Raw genomic sequence first — 27,394 nt, forward strand, 5'->3', positions numbered from 1 at the left:
AGGCAGTGACCCTTCTACTAGGTGAGACCAAGAAGCAACTTACAAAGCTTTCCAGCGAAAAGCAAGAAATCAAAGTAAAATGGATTTTTTCCCCTCTCTCCATGTTTAGTATGGAAAACTGCTACCCAACACCATCATGAAACTCTTAGTGAATGGACTCTCTTAGTTGAGGCACGAAAGCACTTATGCTTACTTTTTTTTGTTTAGTTCCTGAGGGAAGAAATGTGAGCAATTCAAAGAGTATAAATAGCCCAGTGCAGGACTCTAGTCCAATGATTAACAGCACCAAAAAGATTATACTTGGAATGTGAGTGAAATTTGGTCTTCAGGACTTCAATCTTAGAAAAACTTATGTCATTGTGAATGGGTAGGAACTTGTTTCTAGGGGCAACAGAGATATGAAACTTGATATTTTGCAACATATTAATTGTAGCAGAAGCGCAGAGGAGAGAGTTTGGGGAGATTTTGGGGGACAGCCAGGGGAGTGCCCCAGTGCATGTGACATTTGATGGATGGGATGATGTGTTGTTCAGATGAGAAGGGATGGGAGAGGTGAAGAGAAACTTTGCAAGGAGAGAGCCACAGCACTGGCAAAACTACTGAGTTGGCCAAGTAGAAGGGGTGCTGAGGGAATGCAGAGGATATAACAGGGTTAGATCCAACCAACCCTGTTGGTCTTCAGATCAACATACTCTCTGAGGTAGAGAGTAGGAGAGAGAAGATGGCAAAGGTAGTTTTGTTCCAGATCATGAAGGAAGGAAGTGATTGCTTCAAGGGCAGAAGAAAGGTTTTTTGTAGTTGCTGTTTTGTTTTGTTTTGTTCTCAATTTTTTTAAATGAGGCATGTTGCCAGATTTTACCATGTAGTGTCTAAGGACTGAGGGAACTATGGTAGCTGCTAGTGCAGGCATATTGCTGTACCCTACAGTGGTAAAGGGAACCCAGGTTCTCAGCCCGGTTGCAGTTCTTCTGAGCACAAGCTGTCTAGTGAGACTCTGCATTCGAATCTTGTCTGAAGCTGCCATGATCTATCTGTTGGCAGGCACGTTACTTAATCTCCCTGTGATTCAGCTGGTTTCTTACCTGGAGCCCTGGGACAGGAATGGAGGCAGGGTGAGTGGACGGGGGAGCATAGGGTTGCTGTGAGGACTAAAAAAATGTACTAAATGTAGTATAAACATTAGCTATGCTTAACTCATTAGTTTTCTAAAGCCTAGCACTTGGTAAAGTATTCAGTTAGGCTACTTTGGAGCAACCTTTCCCTCTAAAAGAATCAACCATCATCAAAAGGAAATTGGTATTCTGAGTCATCTTGGCTAAGAATCACCACACCACTAGAATGTGCAGGCAAACTTGATTCCATAGTTCAAGGAAAAATACATAAAATCCCACATTTTCCCAGGCTGTTCACTTTGAGAACAATTTATCATCATTATCTTTGTAAGAGAACCTTCCATATCAAAAACAACACTCAAAACACTCTCAGGGTTCAGGGAATGTTTTTGGAAGTAGACTGGTTGAGAGGGAACACATACTGGATTCAAGCAGACCCAGTGCTCTCTCAGCACACCGTTTTGCTTAAACTGGGGTGCGGGATTGTGTCAGGTTTCTCTCAAAGGCCCCTCTCTGACGTCTGGTAGCCATCAGCAGAAGAACCCCAGAGACAGGGATGAAAACTCAGAGAAGAATTAGGGGCCTCTATTGTAGCCTACTATACCTGCCTGTAGCTTCTTCTCTTCTTAACTTTGAAGACTCTCTACTTTGTTCTAATAAACGATTGTTTTATGACCAATTTTATGTATACCCTCCACTTTGTGTGGCTCTTCCTGCCATACTTAAGAATCTAGCCTGGAGTCAACTGAGAAAGACATTGAAGAACAAGTGTGTGTGTTTGGGGCAGGGCAGAGGGTGTCTCACCATGGTCTCATTTCAGGAGGTAGGTCCTTGAGTATTGCTGGGGCAGGATTTGTTTTCATATGTTACTCTACAGATGACCAGAGGTGCTGGGGAGTAAGGCCTGATGCATAGTCACTATTATGAGTTAGAAAATTCAGAAAGTTGAGATGTCATCAGGCATTAATTTACTTACTCATTCACTTAGCAAATATTTGACTGCCAGATGCCAAGCACTATAATAGGATCTGGGTGTGACAGTGATGGGGAATGAGAGGGGGACCACTGAGGTAGGATATAGGAAGATATTCCTGGGGAGATGACGTCTCAGAGACCTGAAGGATGGGAGAGAACTAGGGCCAGATCCCTCCAGGACCCAGGGTGGGGAAGAGCTTGCCATGTCTGTGATGTGAAAAGTAGCTCCCATGGCTGGGGTGCTCACGAGTAGCAAGCAGAGGCTGCCACTAATCAGCTGGGTGACCTTGGCCGTGACACCTGACTTCTTGGCGCTTCAGTAGACTCATCTATCAAATGGAAGTGACTTTATCCACTCCCTGTCATATACTTCAAGACTTTTTGTGAGGATCAATTAAAGAAAAGTTAGAAATGATTTTTTTTTAAAGTGATGCACAGTTTAAAAGGGTAGAGCCTGTTTTTAAAAATCATTATTGATTTAGTGGAAAATTATTGCCTATAGAATTTAGCATAAGTTTGAATACCTGTTTTTGATACAAGGAAGTTTATGCCTATTAATACCAGGAGCTGGCTCTTACCACATGGTTTTACTTTTAACTCAGTGCAGGGGAAATCAGTGAGTTCTATGCTAAGATTTTGCTCTCTGTTATGAACAATATATTCTGGGCCGAGATCCTGATTCTTTCATTTACGTGTGACCTTGGGCTCTTTTACCAATTCCCCTTGCCTCAGTACATTCATCTGTAGATGGGAGTATAGTAGGCCCTAACAAAGGTGTGGTGGTAAGGATTCACTGGAATGATTGTGTAAATGCCTGGTGCCTGGCACATGCTAACCAAAATGGGGGCTCTTTATGTGAAAGTGGGAGTGATTCCCATGCCAACAAGGCCTGGCCAGATTCAAGTGTCCTCCCATTAAGTGTAGGAAGGGAAAAAACTTGTTTGTGCTGGGTTTGATGGCGTCTTCTTCCATACAGAGAGCTCCAAATTGCTGACTTTGAGGCCACAGGCTCTTTAGAAGCAGGGAGGAAGGCACCGAGTCAGTTGTTTTGTTTCCTGCATGGTTAATTGGTTGTAAAATGCTACTAAAACTTACTGCTTCTGATTAAATTAAGTGCCCTGGGAAATCCAGCTGTGAACAGGTGGGTATTGGAGGTTTTCCCTGTGTTTCTATTCACTGTCTGTGGACAGCCTCATGCTGGTAAATATGCACTGCCTTCACTTTTGCTTCTGGGACCAGATGCTTTTCCCAATGTCTCCCTTCACCCAACTCGTCAGCTGCCAAAGGTCTGGGAGAAAATCAAGCTTGACTACATCTGAATTTCAAGTCACAGGATCCTTAAAAATAACAAAACAAAACACGCCATTGCTTCAAGAGCAAGAACTGTTTGTTTTTTAATGAGTCCCATTTAGTGGAGCCACAGGGGTCCTTGTTTTGTTATTTTTTTATTTAAAAATGGGCACAAAGTGGCCCTGCCCTAGTCTTGCAGACAAATTACTTGCTGCCACTTTGGTTATTACAGTTTAGGGTAGGAGATGCAAACTGCATCCCTCTACCAGATTTGTTTTGTCTGGCCCTTCTGTTGTTTGGAAGATTGGCAAATTTCACACTTAACAATATGTATTTCCAGCTTCTCTTCAAATAGGAGGGTCTGATAACACTGTACGCATATTGCCCTGTGGAGTCAGTTGGCTGGAGAAGAGTCAAGCTGTCCCTGAAGACAAGACATTGACACTTGAGTTCTGATAATTCCCAGTACTCTCTGGGGTTTTACATGCAGCCTAGTTCACTCATTGATTAACCTTCCCGGGCTCTGTAGGATCTGAGTTTGAGACTCTGAATTTAAAAGCTTCTATCATTTTGAAAGTTAATGGCAATTCTGTATGAGAAATAATATATACATAAATGTATGTGTATGTAAGTGTGTGCGTGTGTGTGCATGTGATAGTCTTAAGAATATTGAAGTTGTGGAGCCTATAAGTTACCAGCACTCTACTGAATATTCTCTCTCTTACATTTTTGAGATTGTCTCGTCTCCTGCCACCCTCTCAGCACATCTCCTTCTCTACTTCTCCTTACCTTTCTTGGAGGGCGTTGTATGATGTAAGCTCTTCCTACCTTCTCTCCTCCCCACCTATGAAAGCTCACTTTTCCAGTGATTTCTACTAGGTGGAATATGAATGGATTATATTCTATTATAGATTCATCCCAAATGTATTGAATTTTCCAGCAACCCCAGCTGCACATCTTTTTGGGTTCAACTCTAATAAATGGAAATTTCATCTCTTTTTTTAAAGCCACCCAAACAAAAGTCCTGAGACTAGCTCAGATAGGGCCTGATTGGTTTGACATGGGTCACATGCCAGTCTCTAAAGCAGTTGTATAGTTGGGGGTTATGATGCTCTGACTGGCCAGGTCTAGACCACAAGTGCCCCTTTGGTCCAAGTGTGGAATGTGTTTATGCTGTTGAAATGTAAAGACTGTTGAATGAGGGTGAAGATGTTCTCTAAAAAGAGAATAGCAAACTGTTATCAAAACAGAGTAAAAAGGATTCTGGCAGTCAATTTAGACTCCTTCCATCATCTTCTGAAGCCTCTGGACCCATTCCATAGGAAAACAAGTATACAAAAGTTTGCATACAATGTTGGGGTGATCATGGATGCCATGTAGACCACCCACTGACTGCAGGTTAAGAATATCTGGATTAGATCATTTCTTATCCCATTCTAGCATTTTTCGTTTTAGTAAATGATCAACCAATTTTGTGATAAAATGAAAGTTTTTTTCAGAATTATGTTTCCAGTGTTTCAGGTTTAAACTGAAGCTGTTCAAAAGTGACACATGGGGAGGGCAAGCGAGTGACCTGTGAGCTACAAAGCACCCTCAGGAAGTCTAAATGCTGTCATTGTTCGTCTCTGATACTGCTTTAGTTTCATTTTCCATCAGCATCCTTATGAGATCATGAGAAATAGTGCTTAATAAAGTGTCAGACTCTATTTTGCATTATGATTTCAAAATGATAAATTTCTTCTTCTATTTTTATGGACTAGAACACACAGGCTTATTGGATCGTCCATAATATAGACTAGAATAATTTGGAGCACAGGAGATTATTGTCAGTGCTCTGTGGGCATGATGCTCACTGGTCATTTTTATTTGTAGACTGGTTCTGAGCTTTAAATCCAAATTAAGGAGTCACTTGTTTTTATCTGAGCTCAGCTTGTGTGTGGCGTGTTGGGATGCAGAGATTTTTTTCAATGAAATCCATTGCTCAAGTTAAATTCATTATCCCCAATGATGTGTGAGGCCAGGGGATGGCAGGCAACACATGAAGATGCTGAGATTGGGACAAGGGAGGGTATGCTGGGAAAAGTGAACAGACAGATATGGTGAATATTAAAAAGGTAATGATTATTTAAAATAGTTTCAAAACACTTTCATACTTAGCAAGATTCTATGCCTTTTTTTTCTTCCCTTGAGGAACAGCTTTTTCAGCTGATCCCTTTTGTCTATATGTACTTTTTTTTTTTTTTTTTGGTTGAAAAGTGAGTTTATTTATTTTCCTTGAAGCACAGTTTCCAAATATCAGCTTTCTCTGGCAAACAGGAACCCCTTTCCCCTTCCTCTCTCCACCCTTTCCCTCCCCTCCCCTCCCCTCCGCTTCCCTCCCCTCTCTCCCCTTCCCCTCCCTTCCTCCCCTTCCCCTCCCTTCCTCTCCCCACCCTTCCCCACCCTTCCCCTCCCCACCCCTCCACACCCTTCCCCACCCTTCCCCTCCCCTCTTCTCCCTTTCTCTTCTTCCCTTCCCTTCCTTTCTCTTCCCTTCCCTTCTTCCCTTTACTTCCTTTTTCTTCCGTTCCCTTCTCCCTTCCCCCTCCCCCTTCCCCTTCCCCTCCCCTTCCCCTTCCCTTCCCCTTCCCTTCCCTTTCCTTCTTCCCTTTCTTGACAAAGTCTTACTCTGTCACCCAGTCTCGGTTCATTGCAACCTCCACCTCCTGGGTTCAAATGATTCTTCTGCCTCCGCCTCCTGAGTAGCTGAGATTACAGGTGTGCACCACCATGCCTGGCTAATTTTTGTATTTTTAGTAGAGACTAATTTTTGTATTTTCAGTTTCACCACGTTGGCCAGGCTGGTCTCAAACTCCTGACCTCAGGTGATCCGCCTGCCTCCCAAATTGCGGGGATTATGGGCATGAGCCATCATGTCTGGCTAAGAACCTTTTCCTTTCCCTGCAGCTTGAACTGGGATAAGAGAGGATGGGTAGGGAAATTTTATTGTTATTTCTACTCAGCAATATTTTGACTAAAGGTGTTTTTTTGTTTTGTTTTGTTTTGTTTTTTTGAGATGGGATTTCACTATGTTGGTCAGGCTGGTCTCAAACTCCTGACCTCAAGCAATCCAGGTGCCTCAGCCTCCTAAAATGCTGAGATTACAGGCGTGAGCCACCGAGTCCGCCCTGACTTAAGTTTTTATGCTGAATTTCAATTACACATGATGAGATGCCCAGGCAATTCATGATTTCTAGTATATAGCTCCATCATTTCACTTATCATATACTATTGATATTATTGTTAATTTTAAGAATCAACTAGCTATCAATTTTCAAACTTTAGTGTGCATCAAAATTATTCGAATGCCCCTCTGGTCCAAGTGGACTCATCCCACAAAAAACAGTATGTACAGAAATTTGCATAGAGTTCCTGGTTTCTCTCTACCAGGGCAAGTTTCCCAGGTAATTCTGATGAAGACAGACTGAGAACTGTACTTCAGTGAATTTTCACAAGGGAAGGGACTGGGTTATCTGTTGTATGCCTTCTCTTTGGTGCAAAGTAGGTGCTTAGTAAATACTTATTGAATGAAGGACAGACTGAATAAATAGATAACCTAAGAAAATAGGCTGAATAAAGAAATGGTAAATCATTAAGAGTTTTAACTAAGGGTTTCAACAAAAGTCAGCAGAATGATCTGTAGAATTTTGGTGAAGGAACTAAACAGACTTTAGTTACATGGCCTTTTATTCCTTTGGGTTACACTTGAATGTTGGGAAAACAATGGCAGGTTTAACTTACAGATAAAAATTTCTCAGCACCAAAGTTTAAAATATTAAGTAGGAAGTTAAGGACACCAATGGTGTGGAGCCTTCCTAGTTGATACTTATGTATGAATTATGCAATATGAAACGAATAAATGATCTACATTTTACAGAGTATGAGATGGATAGCTCTTAACTGTTCACATTTGAGTAAAATGGTAAACCTTAGAGCATAGAGACTTTGAGAAAGCCGCTCGTAATCTTTAGTTCTTAATTTATTCCTTGTAGAATGGGGCCAACATCCCTAGGTTCTGTGCTGAATGATATTCACTTCAAGTTTTACAGTGCAGTTGTTTATTTCATTAAAGTAGTACGTATTCATAAAAAATTCAGAAAATATAGAAGAAAGACATAATCTTTGTGCTATAATTCAAAGCTAACCACCATTAATATTTGCAGCTAGTTTAAGTCAGCTGTGTATTACAGCTGTGCAGGGAGCTGTCGGGAATGGAAAGGCACTATCAGAAGTTGGTGGTGTCATGGAGGAGCAGATCATTATACAAGCAACTGCAGGCCTTGCAGTGAAGACCAAGTGCGACAAGTGCTGTAACAGAGTGTAGGTGGCAGGGATTAATTCTAGCTCCGGGTATCTGGGAAGGTTTCATGGGCTCAGTACATTTATACCGCACCTGGAGGGATAAGTGGGATAATGGGAAGCTGAGATGGTGTGGGAGTGAGGGAGGCATTTCAGATCCAGGGAGGCAGCCTATGGTGAAGGCAGGAAGGAGATTTCATGTTCAGGGCACAGGATGTAGCTCAGTGTGACTTAAACAAAGAATGCTGAAAGGTGAAGAGTAGGAGAGCACATTCTTGGCATTATTAGGGACTTTGAAAGATTCACTGATCCAGCCCCTGCCAGAACAACCCACAACAGATTAGTATTTTAAAAGTTTTCAATCTTCTTTGGCAATTACTCGAGTATTCTATCATCCTAAGAGTCAAAAGTTTTCCTGGGAATTTGAATGTAAGGAGTTGTCTTCTTTTTTTATTTTTCTTTTGGAGAAAAACTTGAATCAAAGTCATGGTGCTCTTAGTAAAATTGGTATTGAGTGAGAAGAAGCAGTACATATTGGACTCTCTGGAAAGGTCTGTTGGTTGAGAAAGTGAATGAATGTGTGACAATGAACATTTGTACTTTATGAAGTCTTGAAAAGAATCATAAGTTGAGCATCCAGGCAGAACTGTATGCCTCAGTTACTGTGGACTTGAACTGCTTGATCTCTCTCTGACATCTGTCACCTCCACAGGGGAAGTTAATATCGAAACCCTCTGAGTCCTTAGAAGGGAAAAGTGAAATTCTAACATGAGATTCTAAATGAATCTGCTTTAAAATGCTAAACACATGTGTATTGAACAAGGAGATATTAAAAGCCTTTCATTTTCAACCTCTGGCTTTCTGTCTGCATGAAAGACATTCAAAGGTAGTGACTGATGACAATCATAACTACATGTAGTATAATTTAATCCTTATGATGATGTTCATTGACTCTTCCCAAGAGAACCAGGTTACATTGGTTTTGTTTTGGCCACTGTTCTCTATATTTGGGTTGGTTCTGTTACTAGATCACCCACTGGTCTTTCATTATGGTTAAAATGCATTTGAGGGATCACAAATAGGGTGAGAGTGGTTGGGAGCAAAATCAAAAAATATTAAAATCTATAACTGGCTATAATCTAGTGAAAGTGCTGGCATATCTAGTGAAATGATTATGCTGGCTTCAGTTGTAATTTCAAATGAGTCTGGTGATGATAATAAGAATATAGCCAGATATGGTCAATGATCCACAATCCCGTGATATGTGATATATCTATCTATCTATCTATCTATCTATCTATCTATCTATCTATCTATCTATCTATCTATCTATCTATCTATCTATCTCATGTAAAGAATATAGTTTAATGGATGTGGGCTTTGGAGTCAAACTGCCTACGTTCAACACTTGTTACTAGATGTGAAACCTTGGGCAGATTACCTTATCTCTCGATAGCATTATCTGTAAAATGAGAAAAGAAGTAGAATCTCATAGGATTGTTGTGCAGAGTAAATAAATTAATACATACAAAGCACTCAGGACAGGGCCTTACACATGTTGTAGTGCTTGTGTTTGCTGTATTAACTACTAAGTTGAGGAGCTGAGGCTCCTCCTGCCTCATTTTTTATGCTTGGCTTTGTGGGGTGGGTCGCTGTTACTGAAGCAAAGTTGCCACCTGCCTGTGCATCCTTTTCAGCCTGGGGAAAGATTTGCACCAGTAACCCAGAAGTGCAAGGCCTGATACCTTTGCTCAAAACCTGTCCCTAGGTCTGCAGGAACTCTGTGGCCATGATTCCCAGTAGAAATTGGGTTCCTTGCAATGGAAACAGTTTAAAACAAATGCGTCCTCAGTCTGTCTCCAGTTCCAAGAAGGACAGACAGACACTTGATTTTGTGATCTGCCTCATTCCTGCCACATTTCAAAGCACTAGGATGACTTCAAATGTGTGCCTAGGGCCAGAGTTTGCACCTTAATATGTTTTGGCAAGAAACACTTGGCATTTGAGTAATCTGTGTAAAAGAGCATCCCTGAGGATAAACATCATCTCTACTACACGTGAATGTAGAATTCTTTCTCTCTTAAATTTCCAGTCAGACCTTGCGAGGGGAGTAAGTTGGGCTAGATAGCCAGAAGTCAGTGTTAAGCTACAGCACCCTTGCTGTAACCTCCCTTCTCTGTGTCATTTCTAAGAAATTGTAATTTTTTCTTTCCCCATTGGGCACTGGTTGGTTGTCCTGTCTTCTACCTATTCACTGTCTCAAGCCTTTTTCCTGCCTTTCAGATTTGACTTCTAGTATGGGGAGACCTATGTGGAGTGGGTCCTTTTCCTTAAAACTATTTTTAAATTATTTCATTGGCTGCTGTGCTATGACAACACCATCTTGTTTTTTTTTTTTTTTAATTATTGCCACGAATGATGCCCTTCCCTCAAGGGCATACTCTGAGCTCTGAGGTAATGAATGCTTTTCAGGTTGATCATGTTCATCCCTTCAGGCTGAGAACACTTTCCAGAAATGCCCAAGATCTAAAGGACCTTGGCCAGCGGAAAAGGTAAACTTCTTGAAGTCAGTGGCCAAGAATAGGGGCAGCCACATGCTCTCCCCCTGGGATCCCAAGATAGTGCCACAACTTGGTACCATTCCACCCTCCACTGCTGGGAGAGAGGAGAGAATTTGCTTCATCTGTGCAGAATTCCCCCCAGGATCTTATTCCTCCCTTTTCTGCCCACCCCACCTCTCAAACAGAGTGATCGGTGCTTAAGTCAAAGAGGGTCTCTCTCGGGAATGCATGTTAATATCAGAAAAGGAGAGGAAGTCAGCCCGGCAGTGAGCAACCTTTACCCTTACATGGGTTCGGCCTCCTCAGCCTGCCCTTGTGGCATCCTGGGATTTTGGCAGCCTTATGGGTATCAGATTTTCACATGGATGAACTGTACTCTACAATTACTTCTGTGTGCTAGGAACCAAAACGCTTTCTTTGACATTGAAAATAGAGTTTTCTCCTTTTCACTGTTTTGGCCTACTCTGTTGCAAGGGAGATCCATTTTTCAGGGCCGTGAAACTCTTGTTTACCTCTTCATGGAGCTCTGTGTCTTTGAAGGCTACCAGGAGGTAGTGATGACATTTCAGAGAAAGCCCCTGGCAGCTGAGGTGGGCTGGGTAGGGATAGGTGCTTTTTGCTTCAATATTTTCAATTTGAGAAGGAATCCTTATATTCTTAGAAAGACTTCCTTGGTTATTTCTGGGCAGTAGGCTTGGTCATGGAGGCAAGAGGTTCTGCATTTCTTTTTCAAAGCAAAGGTGATGGTGCCGTCTATGGAAACAACTTTTCCAAAGAGGTCCTTCTAATCATGAGGCATTTTGCTGTCTGCCCTCCAGTGTGTGGGGTGGGAACAGCTTGAACTTCACATAGAAAGGATCCCACAGTTGTTTCCACATAGCTGTTTCCTGCATTGGGCCAGAGCAAGTCTCCGTGTCCTGAATATCTTCGGGAAGGATCATCTGCCACATAACCATCTGCAGGCATAAGTCAGGAGAAACTTTCGAGGAGCCTTAAGATTGCAAATGGGGGTTTTATGTCTCGGTTTAGGTGTGCCTTGATGCTTTTCCTGTCCAGCATGGACATTATGAGAGCAGCTGCAAAAATCCAAACGTGATTTTTCAGAATTTGGGTTGGGGGAGGTAAAAACTCAACCTGCTCAGCCCAGATTGATTGCAATGCTTTGCATAATAATTAATGATGTACAAGCTGTTGCCTAATGGGCAGTTTTTCTGTGTGTGCCCTTCAGTTCTGACTAGCTGGAGTCCTCCACGATTTAAGGCACTACCCCTTTCCTTTATGTGTCTTAGCCTTTGGGTAAAGCTGCTGTAGTCATTATTATCTTTCTTTGGTGGTGGTTTCTTCCTCTTCTTTTTTTTTTTCTTCTTTTTGTAGGTCATTCAATGAAACCTATAGTTCTCATTGGGTACATAGGTCTTTGCTTCTTTTCTTGACCTTAACATTTAAAGAGAGAAGAATACTTTTTGTGTCTGAAAATCTCAACATCTCTGAGTGCTAGGCAGTGAGCAGTTGCCAGGGATAAATGATGCTGAAAAGAATTATCACTTCCTCTATGGCAGGTTCTATTTCAACACTCCATGTATGTTAGCTCATTTAATTCTCTTAACTCTTTAAAGTAGGTTCTAATGTTCCTCCCATCTTACGGATGAGAAAATTGAGGCACAGAGAGGTTAAATAATTTATCTAAAGTCACCCAATTAATTAAGGAGTAAAGCTAGAATTATGGTGAAAGCTGCACAGTGATCCTAGGAGAGAGGTACTATTATTCTCATGTTTTATTGAAGCCACTGAGGGTCAGGGAGTTGTTGAAATTTACCCAGGCTTGTCTTAGCTCCAATGCAAGCTCTTGCCCAGTATACTCTACTGCTGTCTTTACTGTAAAAACGCCCTCATTTCTATCCCTTGGAGACCCTAGACTCCATTTTGTTGAGCAAGTATTTACTGAAAACCCACTCGGTTCTAGGTCTTATGCTGGGCACTATGTATGCAGGGATGATTTTTTAAAAATTTTATATCCTCTTGTAGACGAGTCAGATCCTGCTGAGTAATTCAGTTAATTTTCCTTTTTGGGGAGTCCAGAGGTGCCTTTTGGTCTTGAGTACCATGCTGGTCACATGGAAGCTAGTCAAACTAGATACTAATATCTGTTGGTTGGTAAAAGGTGATACAGGTATGTCATTGAATAAGCAATTTTGTTCTACAAATATTTGTGTTGGCTTCAGTTAGTTCCATGATGGGCTCATGTCCTACACTGGCCTGATTGATGAACCTAAATACAACTTTTAATAGGATGTCACTTTTGGTTTTATGACTGTCACTTTCCCATTTGAGGTAGTAGACTAAACAGTTTAAGAGCACAGGCATTCAGCTCTTACAGGATTGGCTTGAGAAGCTAATATTATGTTGGGAAAATCATATAACTAGACATCAGGACATGTGGATTACAGTTGCAGCTCTGATATTCATTATTAACTACATGAATATTGTCATGTCTTCTGATATCTCATTTTTCTCACAGGCAAAAGGATGAGGTTAGACTAAGTGATGGTTAAGATCACTTATAAAATCCTAGAGTTCATGGAAAACACAAACCATGACTAGTCCTTTTGGTCAATTTACGAGATTGGTTGTTGACTGTAGATACATCCCTTAATTTTGTTGTCTTTGTTTTCTTGCCTTTCAAATGGCTTTGATAATTCCTGGTGTGCCTAATTTATAGAAATTCCATGAGGATTTAGTGAGATATTGGGAATATAAGTGCTCTGAATAATTAACGCATCACATGAACCCAAGATATTATTCGTACTGAAAGTTAACAGAAAGATGTCGAGTTTCTCGTTACCTCCTTCCCTCCCCCCTCAAAAAAAAAAAAAAAAAAAAAAAAAAGACTTGAGTTAAAAAGGAGTTTGATCCTGGTCAGGCTGTTTCCTGGAGTTTATGGAACTCCTTGGAACTCTACAGGGTCAATAGGGGCTTTGTCCTGCTGCGGGTCAGTTTCCCACAGTTGGGGTAAGGCTGCCACACTTTTTCTCCTGACAACACTTTATCAAACACACCCGCCTCACAAAATGCGGCAATTCATTAGACAAAAGTGAGGTTTTGAGTTACAATAACCTCCACTTTGTTAAAAGCCCCCTCGGAATCTGAGATCTTCTCCGTAGGCCAGCAGACGTGCACGTGTCCCCTGGTTTACAAAGGCCTTATAAACTTAGCCTGATAAGTCATCCCCCAAATTCGTGTGCCATGTCTGTCTCTCAGTGGGGATATTTTTAACTCCTCCTTCTAACTCCTCTCAGTTCCTTTAAGGAAGTGTAATCCAAAAGGGTCAGGCCCTTGGCTTTTACTTAGGGGAAAACTTTGAAAGAATTTCTGAGGCTCCCTCTGGGGTAGGGTTGGCTTTCCCCAAAAGAATTGGCCCTTCAGAGCGTCTTTGCCACATAAGGGCTTGTGTGAGGCCTCAGGCACCAGTTGACGGCCGTGTCTTCCCCACGACAGATGGTCAAGCTTTCAATTTCAGCAAGTGATCCACTGTTGAGGGGGCAGGCGGGGGACTCTGCCAGCATGCCAAGTGACAGGCCAGCTTAGGGTAACAGAGATCTGGTGTGTGCCCGGCATAGCTTTTGTGCTAACGATGGGCTGCTGACAGGCGCCCTGCCCCGGCTCATCTTTGAGGCAGAAGATACCCTGCTCCCTTGATTCTGTTTCTCCCTGGCAGAGCTGGTGTCCTGTTTGCCTGTCTTTCAAAATTCATTTTGGCACCAGATGGACCCCCTCATGGTGGCTAGCAGTTGTCTGACTTGAAGAAGTCAGAGGGTGTGCTGACAGCTCCTTCTAGCACAACCTGAATCTGGCTGTCGGGTCTGGGCTCAAATGGCTTAAACACACACAGGCGGCAAATATTACCAACCCTGGGGAAGCAAGCAGGGGGGCCCTCTGGAGGGAGAATGGCAATGATGTCTACCTCCATAATGTTCACATTGCTGTTGTTTGTGGAAATCATGATACTAATAATTACTCTTAGTAGTTTGATTAGTCTTATTTACTCTTATTAGCAAAATTGCTGTTACAGTACGATTGCTATCAATGGTACAATTAGTATTAACATCATTACTGCACTACTTCTGTTATTACTAAAACTACTACATCATGATGGTTAAGAGTATAGTCTCTGGAGCTACACTGTCTGAATTTGAATTGAACACTGAGGTTCAGGGAATTGTTGAAATTTACCCAGGCTTGTCTTAGCTCCAATGCAAGCTCTTGCCCAGTATACTCTACTGCTGCCTTTACTGTAAAAACGCCCTCATTTCTACCCCTTGGAGACCCTAGACTCCATTTTGTTGAGCAAGTATTTACTGAAAACTCACTCAGTTCTAGGTCTTATACTGGGCACTATGTATGCAGGGATGATTTTTAAAAAATTTTATATCCTCTTATAGACGAGTCAGATCCTGCTGAGTAATTCAGTTAATTTTCCTTTTTGGGGAGTCCAGAGGTGCCTTCCTAGCTTTTGGGCAAGTTATTTCACTTCTGTGAATCTCAGTTTCCTTATCTATAAAATGGGATTAATAGCAGAGGTTACTTAGGAGGGCTGTATGAGAAAATGGATTTGTTCTTAGCATTGAACTGAGCACAAGGTAAGCACCCAATACACGGAAGCCATTTCTTATGACTGCCGCCACCAGCGTATCTACCATGTATCTGTTACTCTGCCTTATCTCTTATTCACAATTTCCCCATACAGTAAGGCCTGTTGTTATACCAGTTTATAGATAAGGAAAGTGTCGTGCAGAGAAGTTCAGCTCCTTATCCAAAGTCACACAGGTAGTACCTGTCAGAGTCAGGATATGAATCTCATTATTCTGGGTGTTTCTAATGACTGTGGCCTTTCACCATATCACACCCAGTCTTGTTGTCAATTTAGTGATAATCAGCCCTCTCCTGGGGCTTGAGGTAGCTTAGAAATATGCCCTTCTAACTGGTTGTTCTAGAAAGCAGCAGCCAGTTTTCATGTCTTCAGTGTCTATGGATATAGGATTGAACCCCATCAAGATATGAGGATCACAACTATCAGCTCCACTGTATTAAATAGTTTCTGAAAGCCATGCGTGATCAGCAGGGCTACCCAGCACTTGCCTTCCGAGAGCTCAGATCAATAAGACATTGTAAAGGCACTTAGGATTTGGGCCACTCCCTCAATCCCCCTTCCTGTACCAAATCTATCATATTGAAAGTGAGCAGGAATCAGTGACTGGCTGATTGTCCTGTGCAAGGACAGTGTGGGTCTTGGTACCAGGAAAGGGGAGCTCAAAATCGGATTTTGTTTCACACAGCTGGGCTTCAGCAGTCTGTATGCCATTTGTCTTGGACAAAAGGTTGATCAACTTTGGCTTCTGTGGAGAGAATCTGGAAGTAGTGGCAAGTGATTATTTAGAGGCCTGCTTTCATTGATGGGCAGTCAAATGTTGTGTGGTGTTCAAAAGTCATTTTAGGAAGATGTTTGCATGTTTAAATGTTACTCTTTTGGTTGAAAAAGCCATTGTTTGTCTCTAAAGAATGATTGCCACAACATATTCCCATCTTGGCAGATTCTAAGAGACCAGGGAGGAGAGGGATTCATCTGGGACTTCTCTCAGTTTCATGTTCAGAAATTGGCTGAACTCTGTATATCTTCGTGTAGTGCCCTTGTTATAGAGGACCCCAGTGTTACATGATTGACAGACATTGCAGTCAGAGCCAAATTCAGACTGAGGCATCATGGGGTGATAGTTCTTCATAATCTATTTGTGTTGAGGTGGAGATTTTACTCCAGTGTGGACTTGAAGTGGAAGAAAGGGGAAGAGAATTGAATTACAACAAGAATTCAGTTGACCAGCATTGTAATGCATTTTGATATTTTTAGGGAACATTTGGGCCTGAAATTCACAAGCACATCACATCTAGGCCTGGTAGTAAAACAGATGGCAAAACTTAGGTATCTTTGGAAATACTTCTTTTCCCAAACCTGGGCAGATAGAAGGTTTAATTACAGGTGGCCGACATGATTGCCCGAATATGACACTTTTAGTAGCTGCTGCTTTTCCATGATAGACTTTAACAACTGTGATGGTTACATAAGAAATAACTCAGAAAGTTATAGGGTGACCATATAATTTATCACCCAAACCGAGACATTTTTGAGAGTTAAAGTAGGCACTATTAATACATACACCAGTATGGCTGGTATAAACTGGGATTTTTCTTGGCAAATTAGGACCTTTGGTCACCCTAGCGAGTAAAACCCATGAATCTCACTATAGAAGCAATTCAGAAACCAAGGTGGCAGTGAGGCAGGAAAATCTTTATTCAGTCACAGCTAGCTCTTGTCTACAGCAGACAGTTAAAAAAAAAACATTCAGGAGCTATTTGAGAAGTCAAAGGAGTTTAGTTTGTGAATTTTCCTTATTTCTCATGGGTACTACTAATTGAAACATTTTACTTGACAGACTAAGATAAAAAGTGTTTACCAAATCCTTGTGTTCATCCACCATGTATTTGCCAGTTCATCATCTGTGAGTTTATAGGGCTTAAATTCCATGTTGTTTTTGAGGACCATGAGTAATTCTCAGACAGTTATGTCCAACTGGAACCTATCTTAAATTATGATGAAAGCCTTTCCTCTGTATGAGTGAAAATACTTCCTTGGAGCTTGATTCTTCTGTGAGATCTGTTGGCAGTGCTGAGAGTGTTTGTGTCATAAGGAAGGTCCAGCGTGGATACAAAACAAAGGCTAAGGCCACAGATTAAATACTGGCTCTAACACCATGCTGAATATTTCAGAAAACATGTAAAGAGAATCAAATGCACAACCCAGGGGTGACTTACCTCTTTTTTTCCCTCCCATGTCAGAAACTGAAATGCTAACCATGATGATTTGTTTCTTCACAGGTTCTTCTTGAAATTCTTCCTCAAGTGTAACCAAAATTGCCTAAAGAATGCAGGAAACCCACGTGACATGCGGAGATTCCAGGTGGGTCTGACTTGTCTTTCTTGAATCTCAATAATGGCATGAATATCAGGACAGGATAAAAAAGTCTTAGGCAGAAGATATGTAGTTGTTTTCCCAGAGGCAAAGAGCAGCTGAGGCCATGGGTCCCCCAGGTATCCACAATCTAGGAGTTGTCTAGAAGAGAGAAGAGTGGAAACTGTACTACCTGTGCTCACTGGTTGCGACAGTGGTGTTCTTTGAGTCTAGTTTTGGCTTCCTGAATGGACTCACACACCTAAACCCCCAAAGATTAAAGTAAATAGAAATGATTAATTCTTTGACTAAAATTTTATATGTAGAAAACCAGCACATAAGAATAAAGAGGCAGGGTGCAGTGGCTCATGCCTGTAATCCCAGCACTTTGGGAGGCTGAGGTGGGCAGATTGAGGTTAAGAGTTCAAGACTAGCCTGGCCAACATGGTGAAACTCCAACCCTACAGAAAAATACAAAAGTTAGCTGGATGTGGTGAATTTGCCTGTTGTCCCACCTACTCAGAAGGCTGAGGTAGGAAGATCACTCGAACCCAGGAGGTGGAGGTTGCAGCTGAGATCATGCCACTGCACTCCAGCCTGGGTAACGGAGTAAGACCCTATACCACCCACCAAAAAATCAAAACAACAACAAACAAACAAACAAACAAACAAAAAAACAGTAAAGATTACAACTGGTAAAACTGCTCTGCTTTACAGTTATGGTTTTCTCTTCCTTTGCTTCTCTCTGCTCACCTCTTCCAATCTTGGAAATTGTTAGTGGTAGCTGCCTATCGTAAATGGGCAGAGATGTTAGGAAGCATAACATCTCTAAAATGATATGGATAACAGTTCTGTTTCAGAAATGTCCTTAATTGTACATTTACTAAAGGAAGAGGACTCACAAACAAATGCATTTACTTCTTCTTCTTTTTTTTTTTTTTTTTTTTTTTTTTTTTTTGAGACGGAGTCTCGCTTTGTCGCCCAGGCTGGAGTGCAGTGGCGCCATTTCGGCTCACTGCAAGCTCCGCCTCCCGGGTTCACGCCATTCTCCTGCCTCAGCCTCCCGAGTAGCTGGGATTACAGGCGCCCGCCACCACGCCCGGCTAATTTTTTGTATTTTTAGTAGAGACGAGGTTTCACCAAGTTAGCCAGGATGGTCTCAATCTCCTGACCTTGTGATCCGCCCGCCTCGTCCTCGCAAAGTGCTGGGATTACAGGCGTGAGCCACTGCGCCTGGCCTGTGAGCCACTGCGCCCAGCCGCATTTACTTCTAAGACATAAAATGGTTCTTGGATTTTAGGAAAGGTTGTTGAGTCTAGACGTGGTGCTTCTCAAACTTAAAAGCGCTGAAAATCCCCTGAGGATCTTATTAAAATGCTAATAGAGGTCTGGGGTGGGACTGGAATTCTGCATTCCTAACAAGCTGCTGTATGATGCCAAAGCCATGGCCCACATTTTGAGTTGCAAAGTTTTAGACCCTTGTGCTGCTCTCCACCTAATGGCATGGCTAAATTATTTGCACGGTCAATGTTAGTTTCCCTGTCAGAGCAACGATCCATTTATGTATGCTCATATGGTCCATCAGGGAAACAGCATGGTGTTTAAAGTATGCTTTTAAGTATATTTAGTCAGCTTTAAGTGTAGATTGAAATGTATGATCTCTGAGAGGATCTTGAAAAATGTTAGCTGCACCTTCATTCTCTGATGGGAAAAAGAAAAGATGATCTTGAGCATTGATTGGGGATATCAATATCTCTTAGTCTCCGAGATGATTTATTTTAAGGAGGTGAGACTTACTAGTCTCATTAAAGAACAAATGCAGTAGAAAAAAAGTCATGTCTCCTGAGATTCTGAGGTACTTCTCTAAAATCATCATCTTGGCCTCACCATCTTTTGTCTTGACACACAAGAATGGGGAGGTTTCTTTTTTTTTTGAGATGGAGTCTCACTCTGTCACCCAGGCTGGAGTGCAGTGGGGCGATCTCGGCTCACTGCAAGCTCCGCCTCCCGGGTTCACACCATTCTCCTGCCTCAGCCTCCCAAGTAGCTGGGACTGCAGGCGCCTGCCACCACACCTGGCTAATTTTTTTGTATTTTTAGTAGAGACGGGGTTTCACCATGTTAGCCAGGGTGGTCTCGATCTCCTGACCTCATGATCCACTCGTCTCGGCCTCCCGAGGTGCTGGAATTACAGGTGTGAGCCACCACGCCCAGTCAGGAATGGGGAGGTTTCTAGTTTCTTGGACATTGTCAAATGTCCCCTGGTGGAGAGGGAAGAGGCAAAATGGCCCCTGACTGAGAACTACTGAGTTAGTCCTATATCTAATAACCTCTGACAAGCTCTTACTGGTGACAGTGCCACTGTCCCAAAAAGTGCACACTTTGATTAAGTGTGAGAGCTGCCCAGCACAAAGTCCATACTGTCTTTCAGATAAATATGATTTATCTGAACTCTGACACTGACAATGCTCTTGCCTGTGATTCTCAAATGGGTCCTAAAATAGATCAATAGGGACAGCTACCTTGGCCACCATAGAGTCAGTTTTTGAGTTAAAGATGAGCCATGTCTTTCTTTATTAACAATGACAAATTCCTTATCAGATCTCAGGTGTAACCTGCTTTGTTTCCCATCACCCACTCTTTGCCGCCTAGAAGAGGATGGAGGAACCCATGGCAGAATGAACATGGACACATTTTATTTTGTAGCCCTATACATTAATACATTTCTTTATTATTTTTACACAATCAACATTGGCTTTCATGCATGCAGGGACATAGATATTTGTGTAATTAGAGGATGGATGAATTGCCTCGAGAGTTAAAGCAAAACCTCAAATCTCTCTAACCCAACCTTTTATTGTTTCTTCTTCAGTCTTTCTGTCTTTCATGACTATTTACTCCTACCTCTCTCTGTATTATTTCATGCTGGCAGCCATTACACCCTTTTTGAATCCATTTTTTTTCTTGAATTATGTAACAACAGTCGCTCATTCTGAACTCCCTACAAGGGATGCTATTTGTTTGCCTTTCTAAAAAAGTTGGAGTTCTCCTAGTCTCCTTCTGAGGTCCACATCTTTTCCCATTTTATAGGTTCTTTCTAGTATCTTCTCCACTCACAGCATCTTAACCACTATTTATGCATTGAGGACTCTGGCATCAGAATATCTGAGACCTGACACCCAGGTTTAGATCTAACTGTCCAGATGTCTGCTGGATATTTCTAGGAACTTCAACTCAGTCAGCCCCAAACTGAACTCACTGTCATCCTCAGGTGTTTTTCTGTTTGTTTATTTTGCCTCCATCCCAAGCTTCTTAGGTTCTCTGTCTTGGTTCATTCCTAACTGCATTGAATGCTGGGAAGATGACTGTGTCTATATTCAGCATGTTCCATGTTCACGTGTATAAATGCATGTGTCCATGTGTTTACCTTTATGTGCTTCTATTTATATTGGTAACGATGATGATGATAAAGCTAACATTTATTTGGTGCTTCTTTAGTGAGAGGCATTGTGCAAAGTATTTTACATGAGTTATCATGTTTATCTTCAAAATACCCTTGTTAAGAATATAGAAATGTGGATTATTCCTGTTTTAAAAATGAGGAGACAGATTTAGAACAGTTAAGCAATTTACCCAAAGTCACACATCTACTAAATGGTAAGGCAGTGGTATAACCCAAGCAGTCTGACTCAGATATTTTCTGATGTTTTGGAACAAAAAAGAAATTGTCCCTAGTCTGTAAGCAGATATTTAGTGAGGCTATAAGGAGATCTTGCAACATCTGAGAGCCATAATGACCTCCCATAAATATGTACCGGAATCCCAGGAAAGCCTAGAGGGATCTTCAAAAGAGGTATTTGTCCCAATAGAGCCTAAAGGTGCCATCTGCATAAAGAACATTGACACACAACCAAAGTTCCTCATGCAGAGGGTAGAGTTGTGTGGAAGTGAGGGAACATGAACATTTTTCCAGAGTACAGCTACAGTGTTTATCAATTTTCACTTGCAGGGATTTTAGAAAAACAAGCTATGATTTAGCAGGCAATGTGAGCTTCACTTAACCTGTAAAGGTTTTGGTCAGTTCTCCAAGGCAAGAGAGCCCCTCACCTAGATGGGGCATGAATAAAGTGCCCCCAAGACATCTCAGAGTAGTCTACTAAGAAATCATACTACATTTCCCAAGTCTTAAGACCGAACCAAGATGGAGAGGATTAGTCTTTGCTGTAGCTGTCCTGGCTACAGAGGTGTGTGTCATAATGATACTGGTTGAAGATTGCTTATGAATAAGATATACACTTTTCAGCATTTTTCTCATAGCACACTAATTGGGAGGCTGGTTTTGAATATTTTTATGTCTCTGTTGCTTCTGAGGGTGAGTGAAAGAGTGTCTTTCTGGCACAAAAAGTCTCTGGTCTCTTCCTTACATGCCCATGTGGCTTTTACCAGTTATGCTGAAAACCTGAGTCTTGGCACATCTGACTGAAGACGCCCTCTCTTCCCTCCTAAGCAGGGTCTGTGCAGTGGTCACTGCCGCTGCTTTCCTCCATCTCACTTTGCATGCTTGCCGGCCAGCCTGATCTTCATATAGCAATGCCGGAGCGCGTCTGCTCTGAACAGCAATCAGAGGCCTGTGTAGGTGACTGAGGAGGACATAAGAAAGGTTGTTGATCTCTTGACATGGAAAGACATTCTGTCAAGCAAACTCAGCTTCACAGTGGCTGGGCTTCTGCTGTGTAAACAGAGATTGCTTAATTACACAGGTCATGTCAATTAGTGTGACCTTAGTGTTTTCAAGAAATTAATCACTTTCTGCAGAGCTGGGCTGTGTTCATACTTTAAGGCAGTATGGAATAAACCTTGTAGAAAATCTGGCCCAATCTTTTTTTTTTTTTTTTTTTAATTTACAATGGATGCTTTCTTTTGAAATCCCTAGGCTGTGGTTAGGGTAAGAAATTTGCTTAAATGCAACAGTGGATACTGGCTTTACTCAGGACTGGTGAGTATGAGGAAGGCTGGAGGACAGAGAAGGGGAGCAAGTTGGGGATGGAAATAGCTCATGACCCAGGGAGAAATTCACTTATGACTAAACGAGCCTATTTCTTCATCTTGACACTAAAAAGATGCTAATGTCAAAGGACTATGTTAAAACCATGCCATGGTCTGGTTTTTAACTGACAGGAGTCAGACAATTCAACCTTAAGATTTAAATCTTTTTCAGTAGCTTTACTTCTGGGGACTGGCAGAATTAGGGTGGTAAGGGAAGAACAAGAATCGGGTTCAAGCTGTCATTGCAATAGATACCGTAATACCTGGAGACTGAAGTAAAGTATACATTTCCAAATTCATCTTATCTCTTCAATAAAGTTTTTCCATTGGCTATAAAGCTATATTCACATATAAATATTAGATCTATAACTATATATGAATGTAAGTAGAAGACATAGTTCTGCACACGTGCATGCATGCATTCAGTAATATTTATTGAAGTGCTAAGTGGTGAGTCTATCATGATGAACAAGAAAGATAAGGTCTTTGCCCTAATGAAACTTATATTCTTCTTGGGATGATACTAGCTCTTGTAACAAATAGACCATATAATATTGAATGGCTCACCTGCAGCAGAAGGTTATTTCTTGCTCATATAATAGTACAAGGCAGGTGTTCCTTGTTGACGAGCAGGTATTGTCCTTGAGGTTATTTGGGGACCTGGGATCCTTTTGTTTTATGCCTCTCCTATTCTATAAAATCCTCTGTCTTTATCAAGTCCTCTGATGGGAGAAGGGCACATGAAGGGTGCCATGTGCTTTTTAAAACCCTTGGCTTACAAATTTGCTCATTTTCATTGGCTAGAAATCAGTCACATGGTCATATACAACCACAGGGAGGCTTGCATGGTCTAGCTGGGCAGCCCATGAAGACAAGAAAATGGATGTAAGCAGAATAATTACCATCAGCTGCCACAATGAAGACGTGTACAAATTAACAATTACAAATATTAGAAATTCTAATTTCTGCTATAAAGAAAATTAAACAGGACATTATGAGAGAGAAAAACAGTGTGGGATGGGAGATGAAAAGCTCTCTCTCTTTTTTTTTTTGAGACGGAGTTTGGTTCTGTTACCAGGCTGGAGTGCACTGGCGCCATCTTGGCTCACTGCAACCTCTGCCTCCTGGGTTCAAGCGATTCTCCTGCCTCAGCCTCCTGAGTAGTTGGGACTACAGTCACGCACCAGCACCCCTGGCTAATTTTTGTATTTTTTTAGTAGAGAAGGGGGAAAACCTCTCCTAAAGTAAGTGACCGAGAAAGCATTCTGAGGTGAGGACATTCAAGTTCAGAGATCAAGAATAAGGATAAATCATCCTGGGAAGAGCCAGAGAGGGTTCTGAGCAGAGGGAAGAGCAAACACAAAACTCATGTTTACCTCATGTTTATCTAAGGAGGCAAACAATATTCCTTCACATCTGAGTCATTTGGATAGTAAAGAGGAGAAATCACCAGGTTATTCATCCCAAATTCCCACCAAAAATGTGTCTTGCTTTTTAAAATGATGACATGAGTTATGACATTAAAAGGCAACTCCCTGCCTTTTTGAGTAAATTCTAGAAATTTTGGAGAATCTTTGCTGTTTGTTTCAGAAGCCATGGTATCTCTGGATCCATATGTTATAGGGAATGATTAGAGGATTCTTAAAATACATGCCTGACCTCTGCAGTTTCTGTCTGCTTTAAATACACTTACATAAAAGGGATAAGAATATGCCCTCCTTTATTTCTCCTCCATTGACTCCCACCCCCTGTCTTGGATGTACTTACATTGTTATATTGTTTTGACAAATAGCACATCTTGCAATTAAATTCTCTACCAACAGAATGCTAGGGGCCTGAGCTGCGATCACTTTCTTCATACAGAATAATTTCAAGAGGCTCCATGCTGATTAATTATACTGAAAGCAGCTCTAATGATAGTTTCAGAATACAGGATTAATTCACATAACATGGTAAATACAAATGGTGGATTTTCAACCTGATATATTAAACCATTATGGCTTATTGGGCAAATATGTATCTTGGCATGAGCCTTATGCTGAGCCTTGGCAGAAAGTGTGCATCACTGAGAAGGAATCTTTACAAACAGCATTTGATGAGTGGTCGCTCTGCACTTAGAGAACATGTATTTCTACACTAAGTACAGCTGCCTTTGAAGGAAATGTAAAATACATTAAAGGATGAATGTAAAAGTGTTTGGTTTGATCAGTGATTGCCAATGGATGCTGGCTCTGAAGATACCTATAGTTATTGGGATTTACCAGCAAAAGCTATCCTTATATTCTTCCACTTATTAAGTTGTCACTTGTAGAGCTCTAGTTATATGTCAGACACTGTATTAAGTGTTATACATGTATACTCTTACTTATTTTTCTACCACTTTTTCTTGTTGGCTTTGGTCCTGTCAAGCACATTGGCCTTCCTTCATTTTTCTTCCCCACATACACCAAACTCATTCCTGTCTCAGGATCTTTGCACTTTCTCTTCTGTCTCCCTGGAAAACTCTTCTGACACATTGAATGGCCAGATATTTTTTATTCAGATTTCAGGCTGGGCACGGTGGCTCATACCTGTAAGTCCAGCATTTTGGGAGTACGAGGCAGGTGGATTGCTTGAGGCCAGGAGTTTGAGACCAGCCTGGCCAGCATGGCGAAACCCCATTTCTTCTAAAACAAACAAACAAAAAAATTCCTTTTTTTCATCACTTCCTTACAGAAGCCTTTCCTAATCACACGATTAAAAATATCTTCCACCTAGGAACCATCTAGGTGGAAGATATTTTATTATTTCTTAGAACTTATCACAATCTGAAATTTGCTTTTGTTGCTTACTTACTGTCTGACTCCCTCTCTGTCCCCAGTAAGAACTAAACTCCTGGTGTTGTGTGTCTCAGTTCCCCTGGCTAGGAAAAGGGATTCCCTTCCCCCTTGCGCTTCCCAGGTGAGGCAATGCCTCGCCCTGCTTCAGCTCTCGCTGGTTGGGCTGCAGCAGCTGACCAGCACCGATCATCTGGCACTCCCCAGTGAGATGAACCCAGTACCTCAGTTGAAAATGCAGAAATCACCGGTCTTCTGTGTCTCTCGCGCTGGGAGTTGGAGACTGGAGCTGTTCCTACAACACCTGGAAAATCGGGTAACTCCCACCCCAATACTGCGCTTTAAGCAAACAGGCACACCAGGAGATCATATCCCACAGCTGGCCGGGAGGGTCCCACACCCACGGAGCCTCCGTCATTGCTAGCACAGCAGTCTGTGATCTACCGGCAAGGCAGCAGCGAGGCTGGGGGAGGGGCGCCCGCCATTGCTGAGGCTTAAGTAGGTAAACAAAGCTGCTGGGAAGCTCGAACTGGGTGGAGCTCACAGCAGCTCAAGGAAACCTGCCTGTCTCTGTAGATTCCACCTCTGGGGACAGGGCACAGTAAACAATAACAAACACAGCCCAAACCTCTGCAGACGCAAACGACTCTGTCTGACAGCTTTGAAGAGAGCAGTGGATCTCCCAACACGGAGGTTGAGATCTGAGAAGGGACAGACTCCCTGCTCAAGTGGGTCCCTGAACCCTGAGTAGCCTAACTGGGAGACATCCCCCACTAGGGGCAGTCTGACACCCCACACCTCACAGGGTGGAGTACACCCCTGAGAGGAAGCTTCCAAAGCAAAAATCAGACAGGTACACTCGCTGTTCAGAAAATATTCTATCTTCTGCAGCCTCTGCTGCTGATACCCAGGCAAACAGGGTCTGGAGTGGACCTCAAGCAATCTCCACAGACCTACAGCTGAGGGTCCTGACTGTTAGAAGGAAAACTATCAAACAGGAAGGACACCTACACCAAAACCCCATCAGTACATCACCATCATCAAAGACCAGAGGCAGATAAAACCACAAAGATGGGGAAAAAGCAGGGCAGAAAAGCTGGAAATTCAAAAAATAAGAGCGCATCTCCCCCGGCAAAGGAGCGCAGCTCATCGCCAGCAACGGATCAAAGCTGGACGGAGAATGACTTTGACGAGATGAGAGAAGAAGGCTTCAGTCCATCAAATTTCTCAGAGCTAAAGGAGGAATTACGTACCCAGCGCAAAGAAACTAAAAATCTTGAAAAAAAAGTGGAAGAATTGATGGCTAGAGTAATTAATGCAGAGAAGGTCATAAACGAAATGAAAGAGATGAAAACCATGACACGAGAAATACGTGACAAATGCACAAGCTTCAGTAACCGACTCGATCAACTGGAAGAAAGAGTATCTGCGATTGAGGATCAAATGAATGAAATGAAGCGAGAAGAGAAACCAAAAGAAAAAAGAAGAAAAAGAAATGAACAAAGCCTGCAAGAAGTATGGGATTATGTAAAAAGACCAAATCTACGTCTGATTGGGGTGCCTGAAAGTGAGGGGGAAAATGGAACCAAGTTGGAAAACACTCTTCAGGATATCATCCAGGAGAACTTCCCCAACCTAGTAGGGCAGGCCAACATTCAAATCCGGGAAATACAGAGAACGCCACAAAGATACTCCTCGAGAAGAGCAACTCCAAGACACATAATTGCCAGATTCACCAAAGTTGAAATGAAGGAAAAAATCTTAATGGCAGCCAGAGAGAAAGGTCGGGTTACCCACAAAGGGAAGCCCATCAGACTAACAGCAGATCTCTCAGCAGAAACTCTCCAAGCCAGAAGAGAGTGGGGGCCAATATTCAACATTCTTAAAGAAAAGAATTTTAAACCCAGAATTTCATATCCAGCCAAACTAAGTTTCATAAGTGAAGGAGAAATAAAATCCTTTACAGATAAGCAAATGCTTAGAGATTTTGTCACCACTAGGCCTGCCTTACAAGAGACCCTGAAGGAAGCACTAAACATGGAAAGGAACAACCAGTACCAGCCATTGCAAAAACATGCCAAAATGTAAAGACCATCGAGGCTAGGAAGAAACTGCATCAACTAACGAGCAAAATAACCAGATAATATCATAATGGCAGGATCAAGTTCACACATAACAATATTAACCTTAAATGTAAATGGACTAAATGCTCCAATTAAAAGACACAGACTGGCAAACTGGATAAAGAGTCAAGAC

At 42.0% G+C, this 27,394-nt stretch overlaps 1 protein-coding gene across 11 annotated transcripts in view; it reads left to right on the forward strand.

Annotated features, from left to right (window-relative positions):
* The window catches only part of EBF1 (EBF transcription factor 1), a 411,481-nt gene that overhangs the window by 242,458 nt on the left and 141,629 nt on the right, over window positions 1-27,394 (forward strand). For all 11 annotated transcript variants that reach the window (XM_050794789.1, XM_050794794.1, XM_050794787.1 and 8 more), the window contains exon 7: window positions 17,204-17,285. In XM_050794789.1, coding sequence (XP_050650746.1) covers window positions 17,204-17,285 — 82 coding nt within the window. The remainder of the gene's footprint in view (window positions 1-17,203; window positions 17,286-27,394) is intronic.

This window comes from Macaca thibetana, chromosome 6, assembly GCF_024542745.1.
Source record: "Macaca thibetana thibetana isolate TM-01 chromosome 6, ASM2454274v1, whole genome shotgun sequence".
NCBI lineage: Eukaryota > Metazoa > Chordata > Mammalia > Primates > Cercopithecidae > Macaca > Macaca thibetana.